Consider the following 18735-nt stretch of genomic DNA (forward strand, 5'->3'; position numbering starts at 1 on the left):
GTTCCTCTGATGTTCTGGTATCACAAGGAAGCAAGCAGGGTCATACACTGAAATTTAAAATACAGCAGACAAACATTTTGTTGCAGTTTACTTTACATGAAATAAAGGAAAAGGGGGGTGAAAATCCAATCTGTACATTAGTTGCAGTATAACAGTTTTCACCAGGAGAGACACTAATTTGTCTTAAAATTCTAAGAAGCAGGAGAACTTCTAGGGGTCCTGTCAGGACTGTTGATGATGATGAAGCAAGGATAGATGCCAGCTGATGTTCAAAATCTTTATATGCAGATAGAAACAAGTAATTTTACTTTGGTCTTTAAGAAATCAAATCAGTAATGCCAATGGACAAAAGAGAGTTAACATAGAAAAATCATTTTCCTCCCCCTTTTTAAATTGGAAAGCGAACAGCAAAATGCTGGGCAGCCATTTCTGAGGCAAGACACAAAGCTGTAGTACTAGTGGTGGCACAGACTTTTTTTTTAAGAAAAAACAATCATACTAACATTTTATGAGGTGGAAATGTTACAGTTTACTACTAAGTTCCATGTGTGATTGTTTATGGGGTCTTTTGGATGATTTTCCATATGTGTATGCAAAAAGAGCCAAGCCCAGTGCTCCAACTGCAGAAATGGCAAGAAGCACATAGAGTGCTATTTCTGCTCCTTGGGATGTCAAATGCAATCCGAAAAAGCGCACGCTGTCAGCTGCTCCTGGAGAGGGGTCTGTTGGTGTCACTGAACGGGAAAACAGTGACAAAGTGTTAGTGCAGAGCCTGGGGCAACTCTTCATGCAGGTGTGGGCACTGTTGCTCCCTGCCTCCACCAGGCTTTAAACTGTGTTGTTCAGTACTCTGGCAAGAGCCATAATTCTGGGGATCAGGGATTGATAAAATTCTAGCTCAGAGGAAAGGCACAGCCGAGGCTGATAGTCCAATTCCTGATAGTACCAGGTGAGTGTTCTCATTCCCAAAGCCCCACACTAACACTGGTTGCTTTTCATTGTACTACTCCAGTTGAAAAGACACAAATGACAAAAGAATTGGTATTCCAAAGCCTTACCCAAAACAAAGATTTGTATAAAGTATTCAAAATTTTTTTCTAAACAATCTTGTGGGATTTCCAGTGGGAAACCATGTGTGTGGTTTGGAAAACATCTTGGGCAGTTCTGTTGGGGTAAAGTTGAGTGGAATAACTTTTGCTACATTCTTAAGCATGTGTTGAGGTGCTCTTGCACAAGGTTTGTTTGTTAGTCTGGTTTTGCATAGGGAAGTGACATTAACTGGAGTCTTTAAAAAAAATATTGCAGAAAATGGTGGTCTCTAAAAACCTTAGGATTATGGAAGTTTTTTGGGGTTAGGATTAGATGCAAACACACAAGCACCATTTCTACTGCATCACTTACCTTCTGGCTCCTGTTCCAGACAGGGATGTGGGCCTGTTGCTGGGTCTGGAAAGCCATTGCAGTTTATGATCTGTGTGTAATACTTGGCTGAGGCCTTGGGGCACCGTGGCAAGGCAGGGTCTGAGAAATTCACATAGTAGAGCCCAAACTTTTCCTCATAACCCATTGCCCACTCAAGGTTGTCCATCAGTGACCACGCAGTGTAGCCCCGTAGGTCGACACCATCAAGCACAACGGCTGCAGGCAGGAGCAGAGAGAACAGGTCAGTGGTCACCCCTTGGCCAGCCAGGGCAGGAAGGTGCTCCAGAACATCCACACATGGCACACAGTAAGGTTACTGCCAACAAGCAGGTTCTCTCAGTGCCCAGGACTGGACACTGCTTTTCTCTGCTCCAAAAATCAAAGCTTTTGTGCAAGAAACAAAGGTTTAGGAATAGAGAGGAACACCCACTAAAATGCAACCATTGCCTAAACAAGTGTTTGTGGGGCCTTTACAAGGCAGCAAATGCCTGAACACCTGGCTGCTCCCAGTGCATCAGAAAAGCAAATGGAAAAAGCCCTTTCCTGAAGTTGTTTGACCACTGCTGTAACAGAAACCAGTTTGGGGGTTGGGTTTTTACTGTTGTTTTTAAAAAATATGCAGTTTTTAGACACAGCAGTAGTCAGACTAGAAGGAGTTTATCAGGTAGTAGTACTTCTCTCACCAGGTGCAGCAAACCAAGGAACCTGCAGGTTACCCCACTAAACCCAGGGTTTTTTCTTCCTTTAGATCATCTTTCCTGGCACATTTGTGACTATCCATGAGCAGTTTTTGGTAAACCCAAAGGCTCTTGGAAGTGGATTCAGTAAGCCCACGTAACTGTGTAACTTGCAAGTGTGATGGCAGTGGTCTTTCAGCTTTTTACAACTTGCTTTATACACATCAGTCTTATGGCAAAGCCACTGCTGCTCTCCAGAGCTCTGGATGACCAGATGTCAATAATCACTCTTACCTTTCAGTGCTTCATTAATGTAGGTCCGATAGTAATATATTCTCCAAGTGTCATTGAATTCAAAGGCTCCCCTTTCTGAGACCCCATTTTCAGTCACATAAATGGGAGGGTTGTTGTACTCTTCCTTTATCCACCTGAGGAGCTTCCTGAACCCAAAGGGTGCCATCTTCAGCCAGGTGGAACCAGAGCTCGGCCAGGTGCGGTCGGTCACTGTGCCTACAGCCCTGTGGAGGAGGACACTGCTCAGGGCCAGTCCCACATGCCAGGCAGCTCCATGCCCAGGGCTGAGCTGCTGCTGGTGCTCACAAGCTTAAAAAACACTTCTCAATTTTGATTTACAATAACACTCTGTGTAAATCAGGTGTGGCTGATGATGTGATGTTGGTTCCAAATCTTTGCATACTACAACGCCGTTTCTACTTTTCAAGGCTTGAGCACACAAATTACATGCAGGAATGTAATGAGCTCACTGTCCTAGAGGGTTAAACTATAAGGGGCTGGGATGTACCAGCAAAGCAAAGTTATTTCCAATTTCATCTATTCCCTATGAAAACATTTTGGAAAGGAGACAATTTTACCCCCATGTGTGGCCCCACCATTACCTGAATTCTCATTAGAAAAACTAGTAAGCTCCTATTGTTTACTTGTTTACTTTTTGAAGTTGAGGAATGAAATTAGTACCTAAATAAAAAATCTTGACTTAACCATGAAGTGATATAGCTATTTAGGCTTTGAATTTACATATATCCAATGCAGTGAGGGACCTAAACCTGTTTAACAGCAAATGGATCAGTATTCATAAACCAGGATAACACCTCACAGTTTAAACTGCAGGTTGGAGGCAGGAAATATGATAAACACTGTTTATCATCTCATGTCTGTAAGAAAAAGGCTGTTGCTGGACTTTTGTGAAAATAACAGCACCTCAGGTACTGCTTGGTTATATTATCCCTAGTATTGGTTTATAACAGCTTAAACCACCTATCTCACAGCTTTATTTGCTATAAATTTACACTTGTCAGTTAACCCAGGCTCCAGCTCTGCAGATTTTACTTGACCAATAATTTACATTCCTCTCTTACCTATCAGAGTCAAACGACATAACATCCTTAGGATAGTTTATGTTGTATGCTAAAACTGTGGTATAATGATTTAGACCAAAGTAGTCATATGTGCCTTTAATTCTTCGTTTTTCACTTTCAGTAAATTCTGGAAGTCTGCAAGAGAAAACAAAGAATACACTTTGCACACACTCCATGGGTAATGCTGGGATCCTTGGTACCAGCACCACAAGCAGAAGGGGAAAAACTCTTTACTGGGAACTGGGAATGGAAAATAAGAAATGTAACTGAGAGGGGACCAATGAGTTCAGTATGTAGTTTTAAGAAAAATTAAACAAATTTACCACAGGCATCAGGCAAAGTACTGTGGCTAATGCAGAGTAGTTACTGTGTCACTGAGATGACAATTTATTACCCCAAAGATATATCAATTTAGTCTGCAAGAGAGGTAAAGACAGGGAATAGATACAGCCTCCCTGCCTAGATTGGAACTAAATGATCTTTAAGGTCCCTTCCAGTACAAACCATTCTGTGATTCTCTGAAAATATACACTAGAATTTTTCTGTGAGGATGCAATAAGCATTTTTACAGTAACATGGGGATAGAGTCATTGAAATGCATCATTTCTATAAGAAAAGCATGTTTCAGCACAGCCAGTGAAACAAAAGCAGGTGAGTGCCTGGGCTCTTACCGGGACTTGCTCAGGCCCTGAGCCAGACTTCGTTCCTGAATCCTTCTTTTCATCACTTCATTATAATCCCCATTTTTGAAGATGGGGTGAGAAAACCAACCTAGAAAAAACTAAACCAAGAAATAAGGGAGGATAAATCCTATATCAAAACTTGGGATTTAGCCATTCCTCTGTCATGTGCTGCTTTATAGGTGATACCTGAATTTATAACAGGCACACGGAGATATAAAGGGATGCCCATAAATTAATTATGAGCAGTAAATTTAATAAGCTTTTGTCACTGCAACCATATTTTGTCTCATTTCTGTTGCATTCTTGATCAATCCACATAAGAGGGGGATACACTTCCTTGCAGTGATGCCTCTGCCTCACTATTTTATTTCAGTGAGATGCTGACCTGGGTTCTGGGCACGTCCAGCACCCAAAGAGGGAGCGTCACCTGGAGCAGCAGGGAGAGCTGTGACCAGGGGTCTCTGTACCTCCATGTATCGTTTGGCAGCTTCAACGTCCTCCTGGCTGTGTGGGTTGCGTGGTTCTGCCCAGTCAGAGTTGATGGTGATGGAGATGAGCCCTCCCTGCTCGGCCCGGAAGGTCTCGTTGTAGAGGTGCCAGACCTCCGCGTGTGCCTTGATGATGTTGTGTCCCACCACGTAGGGAGCGTGCCCTGGCCGAGCCGAGATGCCTGCAGGGACAGGGACAGGGACAGCACGGGCAGTGGAGCAGCACTTCCCAGCCCTAGCATGGCTGCTTCCCAGGGTAACACAGCCCCGGGGCACCCAGAATGCTCCTGGTAAAGGAATGAATGTGCAACACCTGGTGCCCCAAGCCCAGCCCTGGGCTGGAATCAGTGCTAGGCAGAGGCAGCTGAAGGAGCAGCTGCCATGGGAGGGCTGTGTGAGGAGAACTCTGCATTGCCCCCTCCTCCCTCTGGACTGGGACATGGACTGCCAGGCCTGGCAACAGGCTGCTGCTGCCAGTTTGGGAAGCAGAAAGCTGTGTGTTCAGGTCAGCTCACATCCCCTCTTCTCTCAGTTCTACCCTGGGTCTTCCTTCAGCCCTAACTCTTCTCCACAGTCCCTGGAGCTGGTCTGGAAATAAGGTCTGCTCCAGGCAGCAAGTGTAATCCAGACTTTGAGGTGACAAGGCAGAGTAAAAGAAGGACCTGTTCAGCACACCACAGCAATCCAAACCCCACCTATCCACAGCAAACCGGTTTCCTTGTTCTACATTTGCAAGCCCCAAGGAACTGCTCTGCTGCAGCATAAATCAATTGTGCTGACAGTGCCATGAGGGCTCTGAGGTTATGCCCAGCAGTCTTACCTGGAGCATTTGTGCCAATGCCATAGCCAAGATAGGCAGTGATGTAGGGTTCATTGAAGGTTATCCAAAATTTCACTTTATCCCCCAGCCTCTGGAAAAGGACCTCAGCATATTCCTTGAACCTCTGAATTACAGTATCATTCTCCCACCCACCAACGTCCTGCAGCGGCTGTGGGAGGTCCCAGTGATAAAGAGTTACCTGTGGGGAAAGACAAGAGGACAAAGACTCAACCAGTCACTCTCACAGTAACTCAGATTCATTTATGACCACAAATAGACCGTGCTTTGATCTGCAGTTACCTGTTCCTAACGTAGTTTGATGTTGTAGTGATCACTCATGCACTCAATAAAATACATTTTTGCCAGTTTCTTTAGGGACTGCCTAATGGTAAAGATGAAACTTTTACCAAAAACCACCTTGTGACAACAAGAACTCAGTAGTGAAGAACTGCTGCACCTGCACTGACTCTCAGGTGAAATACAATCCACTAGAACACCTGTCTGGGCTAGTACAGGGGTATGAGGATAGCTCACAGTCACTCAACAATGTTGAAAGAGCTGATTGATGCAGGGGTGAGGTCACTGTCCCTTGTATGTGACAAATAACACTGACCAGTGGAGCTTCCTGACTCCCAGGAAAAGAATAAAGCTGCATCCATCTCTAAGAAAGGCAAGAAGGAAGATCCTGGGAACTACATTAGTCAGTCTCACCTCAGTGTCTGAAAGATTCCTGCATAGGCCCCTGTGGAATCTATTTCCAAGGTAAAGGGACAAGAAAGCAATTGGAAACAGCCAACAATAAGCAATAAGTTTACTGCGGTCTTTCTGGGTAGTAATTTCAACACATCCCTACATTCCAAGTTCATTTGCTTATGCAATCAATACCCCATGATTCTTCACAAAATGAAATGAAAAACAATTTCTGTGTGAAGGAGGGTATGGAAACACACACATTGCTCTGAGCATCAGAGCAGGTTTGCTATGTTTTAGTAACCTGAAAGTTACTGGGTGTAGTTACCTGAGGTGTAATGTTGGCTGCCAGAAGGGCATCGATCAGCCTTTCATAGTAGTTCAGTCCCTTTTCATTGATGTACCTGGTGGTCCCATCTGGAAGAACACGGGGCCAGGAGATTGAAAAGCGATAGTGAGACACCTTGAGGCTTTTCAGCATTTCCACATCCTCCTCAAGCCTGTGGTAGCTGTCACAAGCTACATCTCCATTCGCATCATTAGCGATTTTCAAGGGAGTGTGGGAATATTTGTCCCAAATGCTAAGTCCTTTCCCATCTGCTCTCCATCCTCCCTCAATCTGTAATTGAAAATGCAGGAAGAATTATTAGCAAACCCAAATTTAGGTCTCGTCCTAGCAAAGAATTCAGCCTGTTATTCTTTGTGGTGCCACGCAATGAATTAACTGTCCACAGATACTTCAGGAATCCTTCTGAGTTTCCTGACCTGGTAAGCTGCACTTGCTGCACTCCACAGGAAGTTCTCTGGAAACTCTCCATATAAAAATTCACCTTCCTTGGGCAGTGGGATGCCGTTATTGCGGATGATTTCAGCATAGTACACAGCAGAGCGCTTTGGTGTCCTCGGCCTGTTGGGGTTGTCAAAATCAATCTGGTGCAGCCCAAATCTTGGATCATAACCATCCACCCATTCAAAGTTATCCATCAGAGACCAAGCGTTGTATCCTTTCAGATTAACACCATCTACCTTGTAAGCTGAAAGACCAGAAAAAAAAAAAAAACGAGAGGAGCATCAGTGGTATAATCACACATTAAATGAACCCTAAGGAATTCACATGCAAACACATACAGGCTCCTCGTTTCATACAGGTGGCACTGGTCAACTAAGATCATTGAGAGAATCTTCATAGCTGGAGGAAACAAAGTACAGCCATGCAAAGGAGAACATAAAAACAAACACTATATTTATATTGTGTTCAGACTATTTAAAGACTGATATCAATCACTTTTAAAAAGTACTCTTCAGAGGAGTTAAGTAACCCAAAATCTAGAGAGGAGACACACAACACCAGATTGCAAAAGCAAATTCTGGTACCTTTTAAAGCTTCATCAATGTATGTTTTGTAGTAAAATATCCTGGCATTGTCATCAACATCTGATTTGGCCCTTTCCCCCACGCCATTCTCAATGATATATATTGGGGGGTTTCCATATTCCTCCTTGATCCAGTTCAGTAGCCTCCTCAGACCCCAGGCCACAGGCCGATGGTCAGTGAGAGCTGAGGAAGGCCAGGAGCTGTCAACTGTTAGTGAAACTTCCTGATCATACTCATAAGAGAAGGGCGTCAGAGGTGTTGTTGAGTACTTTACAATTTTGGTGGAGTATGTGTTGAAGCAGAAGACATCTGCCGTGCCCCGGATGTATTCACGTTCCTCCGCTGTGAAAACCGGCAGGCGCGACGACGGCAGGTTCTGGAGCTCACTCCTGTTCCCAACTTTCCACTTCATCACCTCGGGGTAGTCCCCGTTTTTGAAAATCGGGTGTGTGAACCAACCCACCAAAAACTGCAGGTAACTGTCAGCAGCTTCAATGTCCCTGGGGTCGCTCAGTGTCTTCGGCTCGGCCCAGCTAATGAAGGGGCACAGGGCAATGACCCCTCCCTGACTCGCTCTGTATTTGTCATCGTAGGTGTGGTAGACCCTGGCATGAGCTTTCAGTAAGATGTGGGCAACCCTGTAGGGAGCACTGCCAGGCTCCTTGACATTGGGTGGGAACAACCCTTTGCCGTAGCCCATCCAGGCAATGATGTTGGGTTCATTGATCGTAATCCAGAACTTCACCCTGTCCCCAAAGGTCTGGAAACAGAAGTCTGCAAAGCTGTTAAACAGGTCGATCAGCTCATTGCTCTCCCAGCCACCGATGTCCTGGAGAGCTTGTGGCAGGTCCCAGTGGTAGAGAGTGACAATTGGAGTGATGTTGTTTGCAATCAGTCCATCAATGAGACGATTGTAGTATGTGACTCCATGGCTGTTGATTGAATTGTTCCTTCCAGTGGGGAAAATTCGAGGCCAGGACAGGGAAAAATGATAGTTCTTTACCCCTAAGGCTCTCAGCATGTAAATATCTTCCTCCACCCTGTTGTAGCTATCACAAGCTATATCTCCAGTACTGTTATTGTTTACATTCCCTGGGACATGGGTGAAGTTATCCCAAATGCTGGGTCCTTTGCCATCAGCATCCCAACCTCCCTCTATCTGGTAGGCAGAGGAAGACACACCCCATGTAAAATCCTCTGGGAATGTCCCATAAAAATAAATGTCTCTTTCAAAGGCAGTCTGGGATGAAAACTTCTGCCAGACAACCTTTGCCTCGGAGGGAACTTCTGATGCTGGTAAACTTGGCAGCTTTGATGGTACAGGTCGGTCAAACACCACTGGTACAGATCTGCTCAAGGCTTGGGATGGAAAACCATTTTTTTCAATAACACTGGAATAGAAGTAAGCAGATGCCTTGGGAGTCCTTTGTCTGTTGCTATCTTCAAAGTTCACGTGATGCAGCCCAAATTTTAGGCTGTATCCCTCTGGGCCTTCAAAGCCATCCAGCAGGGATCGAGCAATGTAGGAGCGGACATCAACGGCGTCCAGTTTCACCGCTGCCACAGAAAAAACGAGACATAGTTACTTACCCACCTGAACACAACTCAGCACAACAGAAGCACCACAGCCAAGGATAGGTGTGACAAGCCAAACACTTACAAATAGTTTTAAAGGCTAAAAAAACTTCCCAAACAATTAGGAGTATCTGGTAGGAAAAGCAGTCAGCACGGTAATAGGAGCTGGTGAAATGCTTAGTGATAGAAATGTGTGAGAAAAGAAGCATTTGTCAAGAGGTGTCCTGAGTACAGGACAGATTTCATCAATTTAGGTTATGGTTCACTTTTAGATTTAACACTGTAATTAAACTGAAACATTGCAGGTATTTAGTGCCTGCCTATATTCCCTAAGCACAGGAGAGCTTCTTTTAGCTGAACTGTCTACCCAATACCAGCACAGGCAAGTCCAGCATCTCTCCTCACACTGCTTACAAAAAAGCACTAAATCTCTCTTATTCAAAAAAAGTTCACTCCCTTCCTCTTTACTTCTGCTGAGACATAACAGCAATGCTAAATTTTGCTTTCTGTAGCTCTTTCAACACTTCTAGCAGTATGTTGAGATCTAGGTCAAGCACATCAAATGCTGTACACACTGATCACCAATATATTTAATACAGCATATTTAATGTTTTCCTGAGAGTATTGTTTAGTCTATCTAGAGAGCATCAGTCAAATCTCTATTTGAAATCTCAGCTCTCTATGTTTGTCCAGAACTTGCCACTAATGCTATTTTTGTGTCAAAAGATACACAGCTTGCAAAGATACAAGCATAACTTGAACATTCTACAAGCATAACCTAAACATTCTCAAAATTATTGAGGTAGAAATTTTAGGATGATATTTCCAGTGGTTACTGCCAATTATATCTGATTAATTGGTAAAGGCAGTTCAGCCCCAATTTATGAGAGGTCTACAGGCAAGAGCCTGCAGGCCAGTCATCTCCAGGAGAACTGGAGTGTATGAACAGTGTTCTCACAGAGGGACTGACCTTAGGGTCCAGACTACATTAATCCATATATATAAAAAGGCCTTCCAATACCTAAAGAGAATGAAGAGCCCCAAATCTGGACACCAGACAGGCTTTATAAAGTCACACTCATTACCTACACAACAGGAGACTGACCTCACATCACTGTGCAAGTGGTAATGTTTTAAAGTTAACCACCATGGAAGGGCTAGAGTAACCACTTGCCATGATTAAAAAAAAACCAATTTGATTTCTCCATACCTTTCAGGGCCTCATCAATGTACCGGCGGAAATAATCCACTCGCAGAGTGTCATTGAGAAGATCCCCGGTGTCTCCTGTCGGCACACCATTCCCTGCTATGTATATTGGGATCTTTGACCCTGTGTATTCCTGGGATACAAACTTCAGCAGCCTTCTCAGTCCCCATGGGACCACATGGATCCAAGAAGAGGCAGCTTGTGGCCAGGAAGGATCTACATGCAAGGAGAAGTTCCCAATGCTCTCGTAGCCTGGTGTGCACATCCCGTTAGTCCTGGCACTGACCAGGTGGGAAGTGTAATGGGAAAGGCCAAAGAAATCTGCAGTCCCTTTCACCAAGGACTTCTCCTCCTCTGTAAACACAGGCAGCTGTGCAACTGTCATGGAGCACTGCTGGTTCACTTCCTGGATCTGAGCCTTCAGGATATCTGGGTAATCACCATTAACAAATATAGGGTGAGCAAACCAGCCAAGCATGAACTGCAGGTACCTCTCAGCTGCCCTCACGTCCTCGGAGCTGCCTGGAGTCTTGGGTTCAGCCCAGTCCGAGTTCAGCACCAGCCCCACCTTTCCCCGTTGCTGAGAACGGTATTTGTCATTATACAAGTGCCAGACCTTGGCATGAGCCTTGAGAATTGTGTGAGCAACCTGGGAGCAGAAAGCAGAGGAAAACGGGTCACGCTGCATTGCACAAAAACTCTTAACATTGGGTTTATTGCTATGTGAAAATGTCCTCTCCATCCAAAAGAAAATACCTTGACAAAACAAATAATGATAGACAAGGAGTGTAGTAGGTTTTAGAATAAGCAAAAGAATCTGACTATTCATCCACATCAGCTTTCAGAATAGAAAAATAAAATAACAACACCTGGCCTCTCTTAACTAACCCAGTTTTAACAAGTGTTATAAATCCAGCAGTCAAATAGTTGTCTCAGAGGCCACATTAGGTTTGAACATAGTTAAAGCACAGAATCATCATGGAAAACATCCCAACAAGAGTAGCTGCAGGATCCCAGTTATTCCTGTACCCCTACCTTGTAAGATGCTGCTCCTGGGTCAGTGATTCCTGGAGGATGCTCTCCGGTGCCATAGCCAGTGTAGCTGATAACCCAGGGCTCATGGAATGTAACCCAGAGCTTGACCCGATCCCCAAACGTGGAAAAGCAGAAGTCTGCATAGCCCACAAAAGCATCTATGATACTTTCATTCTGCCAGCCACCAACAGCCTGCAGAGCTTGGGGCAGGTCCCAGTGGAACAGAGTCACCATGGGCTCAATGTTAGAGTCTAACAAGTGGTCAATTAAGAGGTTGTAATAATCAACACCCTTGGAATTTATGGTCTTGTTGGTGCCAGCAGGGAAAATTCTAGACCAGGATACAGAAAATTTGTACAGCTGGGGGTGAAGACCCCTAAGCAGGTAAATGTCATAGCTGGTTTTATAGTAGCTGTCACAGGCCACGTCTGCTGTTTGGTTCATGTGGACATGGCCCTCATGCCCAAACTGGTCCCAGATGCTCTCTCCTTTCCCATCCTCTGCCCAAGCTCCTTCGATGTTAAAGGCACCTGTGGAAGTGCCCCAGAGGAACCCACTTGGGAAAACATCTTGCAGGAAAGAATCCCTCTCTGATTCAGACTGTTCAGCAAACATTTCCCAGACTGTTTGATAGGAGGACCGAGGGGCAAGAACAGCATCTGGGTTTTCCTGTAGAGTATTTGTTTCACTGGAAATATAATAAATAGAAGTTAAAATCTCCAAGGTGGATGACAGTGCCATAAAACTTGCAAACATGGAGTACAAAGGAAGTTTGCTTCCCATTCAGGTCACATAAGCCACATATAGTTCCTCTGACATCTGATCAATCTAACCCTGCTCTCTCCCAGCTGGGACATGAAGGGGGAGGGCAGTGAGTAACTGCAGAACAGCTCTTTGCAGAGTCTCATAATCCATTAGTTAGGTCAGAGGTGCAAACAAAATCCTTGCAGTGAGCAGCAATTCCCCATGCTATAACTGCTTCATGAGTTTCCTGCCATTGTAATCCTCAGCATCTCCCTGCACCGTGACATCTCCCACGATTCCATAAGCTCAACTGGCTTCTCCCCTAGGAAAGCCTCTATTGGATTTGTTTATTTATAACCATTTTGCTCTTGAAAAAAGCAGAAGGCTTGAAAAATGTACTTGTTACTATTGGCTTGAAGGTGCAATTTGGGTAACCAAGGATGAGAGAGTGGAAGAGGATTACATTATAGGATAAGTAGCAGGATGGAGGATTGCAAGTAATTGGAAGAGACTGGGCTCAGCAGAAAAACAGCCCTTTGCAGCCCTTTCAGCAACTAACAGCAGACTTTACCACTAAAATGTCTTGTCTCTCTCTGCACATAGGTTTCTAGAAGAAGCTGTTTTATTACTGTATCTTATTACAGTATTGTATGGTGTTACAATATTTTTTATATTTATATTTATTATATTTTATGATATAAATATAATAAATATATATTTATTATGTTTTATATTATTTATAGTACCTTAAAACATGAGTTAAATAGTCCAAGAACTCATTAACGTCACACCCAATCATATGTGCTTCTTCTTTATTAATAGCTGCAAACAAACAAATGGTAAGTGATGGATATAGTCTTAGATGCAATGGACTGCATGACACTACACAACAATTGTATCTTGAAAGAAATTTTTCCTAATATTCAACCTAAACCTCCCCTTCTGCAATTTGAGGCCAATGAAAAGGATGAAAATATCTGGGAAAGATTTCCTGCTTCCCCTTCCTCAACACTCACCATCCATCCTTAATTTTCCAAGAATACTATAAAAAACTGTACAGTTATTTCATCTAATAGCAGATGATTGCCTAGATTGGATGATTTTGAATTTCTTCTACAAGTTATCATACAGATCTTAACTAAAAAACTCTTCCTCTTCAATCATCACTCACCTGTGACAATGGCAACTACTGGTATGAAAGGATGCTCTTCCATGGAGGCACAGTCAAGGACCTTTAAACTAAAAACCAAGATGTCTTTGTCCTTCCAGACACTCTGCAAAACAGAAATCAGGGAGTAGTATGAAAAGAAGCATCAGCCAGCTAGTAAAACCATGTTCTTGGCATTTTTTGCATTTTACATGGGCAGCTCCTTATCCTGCTACCCAGATGTTGGATGTCTCTTTGCTTATGAATTTTAAGAATGCTGTTCACTACCAGAGATTTAATATAGGTTGTAACAGGTACCAGCCTACAGCATCGCTGATGTTGGTGCTGCCAGGAGGTCTAATCCTTTAATAAACTCACCCTCAGTAACATTCCTAGCACCACCCCTGCTGATAAGGAATGTGAAGTTTGGTAGCAACTGTAGAATTCATGCTAGAGTTTAATATCTTTCAGTACTTAGGTATTGGCCTAACAGCTTATCGAACACTTAGCATGTGAGAGAGAAGGTTTTTCAGTCCCAGAAAAAAGAATTCTGCCATTCCAGTTGTTAATGCATCAATAATAAGCATTGACCAAAATGATCCTTTCCAGCATTTTCCAACAACAGTTTTTAAGTCAGAATAACAACAGAGAAGGAGCACTTTGCAGCTGCTTCATAGGTTAGCTGCTGCCTCAGCTTTCACAGAAAATCAGAACTCTTCAGACCTGCATCCCAGCACATGAAATTCTGCTCCTCTTTATGGTCTGTTGTTTGCTGCTGTCATTTTAACCCTGTGCATAACTTTACCTGGAACTCATTCATTTTCTTGTAGAAATCTGTTTCATGTCCACAACGGTACTGAACGTTAAGAGACACAAAGTCTACTGAATTCTGGGAAAAAGAAAAGGAAAATAAATAATCATGCTGGAGAAAATTTTTTTTTTTTTAAAGTATTACATTAAAAATACATAAAACTGTGTAAGGTTCGATAAAGACATATTGCTGGAGCAAGAAGCCATATGGGAGCACTGGACAATATAGAGAACACAAACTGGATACTCTATGGGGAAATGTGTTTTGTATGTCTCCTTCTAAAAAAAGGACAACTTAATTAAATTCTATTTTATGAATTTAATATTAATGATTTACAGGTAATTGATTAATACCTGTTTATGATTTATCAGAGAAACCTTTATAACTATGTGGTTCAGGTATATAACCTTATATAACTCTTGGTTGAAAGCCCACCTCAGAAATCTTTAATCATTCCATAGCACAAGTGTTATCCCACTAGAAGTCATTAATCTCAAGGGAACAGATTGCATTCTCTTGTTAAAAGCTAGAAGAAAACTGATGAGCTTTCAGTTTGTTTATCAGTCCAAGGTTCTCTTCTAGTCCAGTCAGCTCATCTGAAACATCTTCTTTGCTTTCCCTGCAAACCACACCTTGCTTAAACCCTTGCAATGTCAAACCTACAACATTGCTTGACTTGGTTCTAAGTTTTGAAGGATTATGAATACAGCAAAAAAACCCTGCACTGTCATGTGTGCACTACAACCTACACCAGGACAGCTATGGACAGGGAACTGGATCTTTAAGAAAGAATGTCATTGCCTTTGTAGAGATTACGTTCTCCTTGTGTTGTGCCATCCCTGTGCAACTACATCACTTGTAACAAAGCTCAGCTTGGGTTTTAACGTAATCAACAGATATTTTAAATATCAGCTAATTAGGATAGTGTATCAATCTTTTGGTGGTGCATTAAGTACACCTGCAGAGAAAATGGTAACAGGTACACTTTTTGGAGACACCTTGCCATTTAGCAACTATATTGCTAACATTGCCAATTATGAGAGCAAACCTGTCTCCAAGTAGCTTAATCAGTGCCTACCAGCCAAGAAAGGATGCTGAAACAGTTTTTAAATTAGCAGTTTCACATAATCAGACTAATCATTTGATTATTTCAATTATTTAATTGAAGCCTACGAAACTGGTCAACCTGCTAAAATCTTATTTAACTTACAACAAGTAATTTGATCCCATACATAAAACCAAAGCTAAATCAAGGCAAATTTATATAATTTTGGAAATATTTCCTTAAGGTGTTACCTGAAGAGAAACTGCAAGCAATTCTGATGAAGCACTGTCAATGGACAGCTTTCCACCTTGAAAAAGAAAGAGGCAGTCTGTTGATAACATATTAAGGACAAATAAAAATTTCCATTTACTGCAGTTGTTTAAGACCAGTTTTAAATGGTTGAAGCTGTGGAACACCAGGCACTGCTCCAGGTAGTTGATTTCAGGATACCCTTTGTGATTTCAATGGAGAACTGAAGAAGGTAGAAATTCAAAGGCACCATACAAGGAGCCTTTGTAAATAAAAAGCCCTTCCACTCCCTGCATAAGTAATAACTTTATTAATTTTCATGCCTTTGTGATGGTTCTACAATTATTTTTTTAATCCATTCTATGCTGAATGTTTTTGAGATGTTGGTGGTGGCAGGAACTTGGAGGGACAGGAGGTGCAGGAGGGAATCTGAGCAACTTCTAAGGGCTATCACCAGATAGCGTGAACTGTACAACGAAGTATTCCTGACAAATGCAAGAATTAAAAATAAATTCACTAATTAAAAATTTGGGAAAAGAAATAGTGACTCAGCCAGCTGTACTGGTTGTCTGTCTGGGACAGAAAAATTCCAAGGCCAAAGAAGGCAGACCCAAGGTGACATCTGCTTGGCAAATCCCAGCTACCCATCATGAAAGAGGTGAAATTCTATTGCTCTGTGTAACACAGGCAGATTTGGGATTCAACTACTGTAAACCTCAGAGTCTGCAATAAGGAAAGTCAAACAAAGGGCACTGCAGACTTCCTCACAGTCATCGCATAGGAGACTTCCTGTGCCTTGACTCTTCATGGTTTCAGGTACATTTCAGAAAGGTTTTAGTCTTTCCTCTGTGGGTCAGGAAGAGGCACACAAAAATATCTACATAGAGACTGCATGTAGCAGTTGCCATTTAATGCAATCACAAAATATTTGTGAGTCAAATTGAAAAATCCTGGTCTCCTTACCTGCTGCTGAGATTTCCTCATGGAGCGCGGTGTAAAATCCTCCATGGGCAGCAGCCACGGCCTGGACTCGTTCCTGGGGCTCAGCGTAGGGCAGGCTTTGAAGGACCTCTGGCAGGTCACTGAAGGAGAGCCACACATCCACCAGGTCCCCAAAGGCACGGAAGCTGAAATCTGCATACTCCACAAAGAGCTTGGAAAAAGCCCTGCCTCTCCTCCCGGCCACGGCGCCGGGGACACGGCCCCGGTGCAGAACCAGCACGGCTCTGAGCTCTGCGGCAGCCAGGGCCTCCAGCAGCTGCCGGTAGCACGACACCTGGGCTCCGTCTGCCTCCGTGGCCTCACCCTCGGGAAGAAGGCGTGCCCATGGCAGGAAGAGTTTGTAGTGCGTTACCCCCAGCTCACGGAGCCGCGAGAAGTACCGCGGCAGCTCGGAAGCCAAGAGATGTGGCTGGCACAGGTAACCCCGGGCTTCGGCCACGGCAGGGCCCTGCTGGTCCCTGGTCAGGATCTGGTCCTGCAGGCCCAATCTCTCTGCCAGCTCACTGGGTAGAGGCCCAGCAATGGCAGGAAAATTCCAAGCAAATCCCCCATCTATGACAAGGCTGAGAGAAACCAACAGAAAGAAGACTGTCTTACAGACCAGGATCATTTCGGAACCGTGCTTCAGAAACTATTCCACACTACTCATACACCAGAAGAAGTAATATTTAACTGAAATTATCTGTTCCATAGATAAATGTTCTCTGAATTACCTGACACTGGACTGGACTTTCACAGTAGATAAAAAGACATAGATAAACACAAAAAAACACTTTCAATCTCTTTCCATAGATAAATGTTCTCTGAATTAGCTGACACTGGACTGGACTTTCACAGTAGATAAAAAGACATCGATAAACACAAAAACCATTTCCACTCAGTTGGAGAAAGGTCATGAAAATGTGAAAACATTTTTCTGAGACGCTTATGTTTCCCTTTATGTTTAAATATCAGTTGACATTTGCTAATATTGCCTCCCATTTAGAGGAAGATGAAATAAGTAGATAAACCTTCCCTCTCTTTTTGGCCTTTTCAGCTTTAGAAGAATCCCAGCACAGCTGTGGATGCAAAATCCAACAAAAGCAGTGTTATCTGCTGGCTGGGGCTAGGCTCACCATGGCTTCAGGGCATGCAGGGCAGCAGGAAGCATGCTCCTGCTCTGATCCTGGATGGATAAAGGAAATCTGAGGTGTGGCACCTCACCCAGCTGGAAAAGTGACTCTGATATGAATTCAGGCAGCAGCAAGAGTGTGCTTCCTCCTGCCAAAAACATCCAGGAATTTTAGTCTCTTTTTTTTGCTTTTGCTTTCCAAAGCTCTCCCTCCTTCAGCCCTGCTCTCCCAGCAGGGTGGACACATTCAGGTTTCCCACCTGAACTGCTGAAGGGCACATCTAACTCAGCTCTTCTGCATTCCAGTACAGTAAAACTGAAGGGCTGAGAACATTTTTAAACCAACTAAACACAAAATTCTACATATCTATGAAATGTTGGTTCTATTTCAGAGTTCATTTCCTTTAATAACCAAAATTTTGTCTAAAGCTCATCTACAATCATGAGGACAAATTATTGCTGTCAAGCAGTATTATCTTTAAGTTACAGCTAAAGACATCCCTCATCATTTGCTGTTACTCAAACCTCATTCTTGAGTCCTTTGACTCTATTTGACTCTCATGTGATTTTTTTTTAGGAAGTCCCAAAGAGCTCACTATAACATTGTGCTGAATGCTCTGAACAAGTTCCCCCTACTCTGATGTGTGAATAATAAGTTTAAAAATCAATTTTGCAGCACCACCTGGTGCTTACTTTTCAGTAGAGCTGCATTAACTCAGAGAAAACCCCTCTCAGCCTACAGAACTGGGGAAAGAAGCAGAAAAAAATACTTTCTCCTACATTAAGAGTATTTCTTTTCAAACTAAGATTGAGAGGACGGGAGGGGGAAACATAATGAAGGCCAAACATCTTCCTATCGTCATTTTGAAAGTAAAGGAACAATATAGAATAACACGAAAGTGTTGTTGCAGGTAGGTGGCTATTTTTAATGAAATGTAGAATTTGTCAAAATGTGGTTTATGAAAGAAATGAGAGGAGATGTTACTACAGCTGGAGTTAGTGCCCAGTGATGGGGTAGTGTTGATGATAAATATTTATGATACCCTCCACTCCTCAAATAGAACTGTTATTTTTAATGATATGCTTAGCTAGACCAAGGTGTAACTCTCCAAAGCTGGGAGAGACTAACAGAAAAAGAATAGAGTCTTACAAACCAGCTCCATTTCTGAGCCCTCTTCAGAAACAGCTATTTCACACTATTTCTAAATAAAATATGTAACTTTGATCCCTTTCATGCATTACAAATGTTTCTGAGGTGCTGGTATCCAGGCAACAAGAC

General features: G+C 43.1%; 1 protein-coding gene across 1 annotated transcript; it reads right to left on the reverse strand.

Annotated features, from left to right (window-relative positions):
* Nucleotides 1–23: 23 nt before the first annotated feature.
* Nucleotides 24–16977, reverse strand: LCT (lactase). The gene is made up of 17 exons (XM_053981750.1): nucleotides 16307–16977; nucleotides 15346–15401; nucleotides 14044–14127; nucleotides 13263–13365; nucleotides 12838–12913; nucleotides 11348–12035; nucleotides 10316–10961; nucleotides 7531–9087; nucleotides 6922–7190; nucleotides 6485–6775; nucleotides 5467–5665; nucleotides 4626–4828; nucleotides 4147–4256; nucleotides 3476–3610; nucleotides 2394–2617; nucleotides 1402–1638; nucleotides 24–734 (listed from the first exon to the last, which is right to left on the reverse strand). The coding sequence occupies exons 1-17, from the start codon at nucleotides 16953–16955 to the stop codon at nucleotides 523–525; spliced, it is 5739 nt and encodes a 1912-aa protein (XP_053837725.1). The 5' UTR covers nucleotides 16956–16977; the 3' UTR covers nucleotides 24–522.
* Between the last annotated feature and the right edge of the window lie 1758 nt (nucleotides 16978–18735).

Source organism: Vidua macroura, chromosome 7, assembly GCF_024509145.1.
Source record: "Vidua macroura isolate BioBank_ID:100142 chromosome 7, ASM2450914v1, whole genome shotgun sequence".
Classification (NCBI taxonomy): Eukaryota; Metazoa; Chordata; class Aves; order Passeriformes; family Viduidae; genus Vidua; species Vidua macroura.

Bases quoted from the DNA above. Each gene is read 5' to 3' on its own strand.
- LCT (XM_053981750.1), bottom strand. From the start codon at position 16,955: ATGATCCTGGTCTGTAAGACAGTCTTCTTTCTGTTGGTTTCTCTCAGC. The intron at 6,776-6,921 runs GTCAGGAAACTC...TTTCAATTACAG, and splicing joins CAGCAAGTGCAGCTTACCAG to ATTGAGGGAGGATGGAGAGC. The intron at 4,829-5,466 runs GTAAGACTGCTG...CTGTCCCTGCAG, and splicing joins CATTGGCACAAATGCTCCAG to GCATCTCGGCTCGGCCAGGG.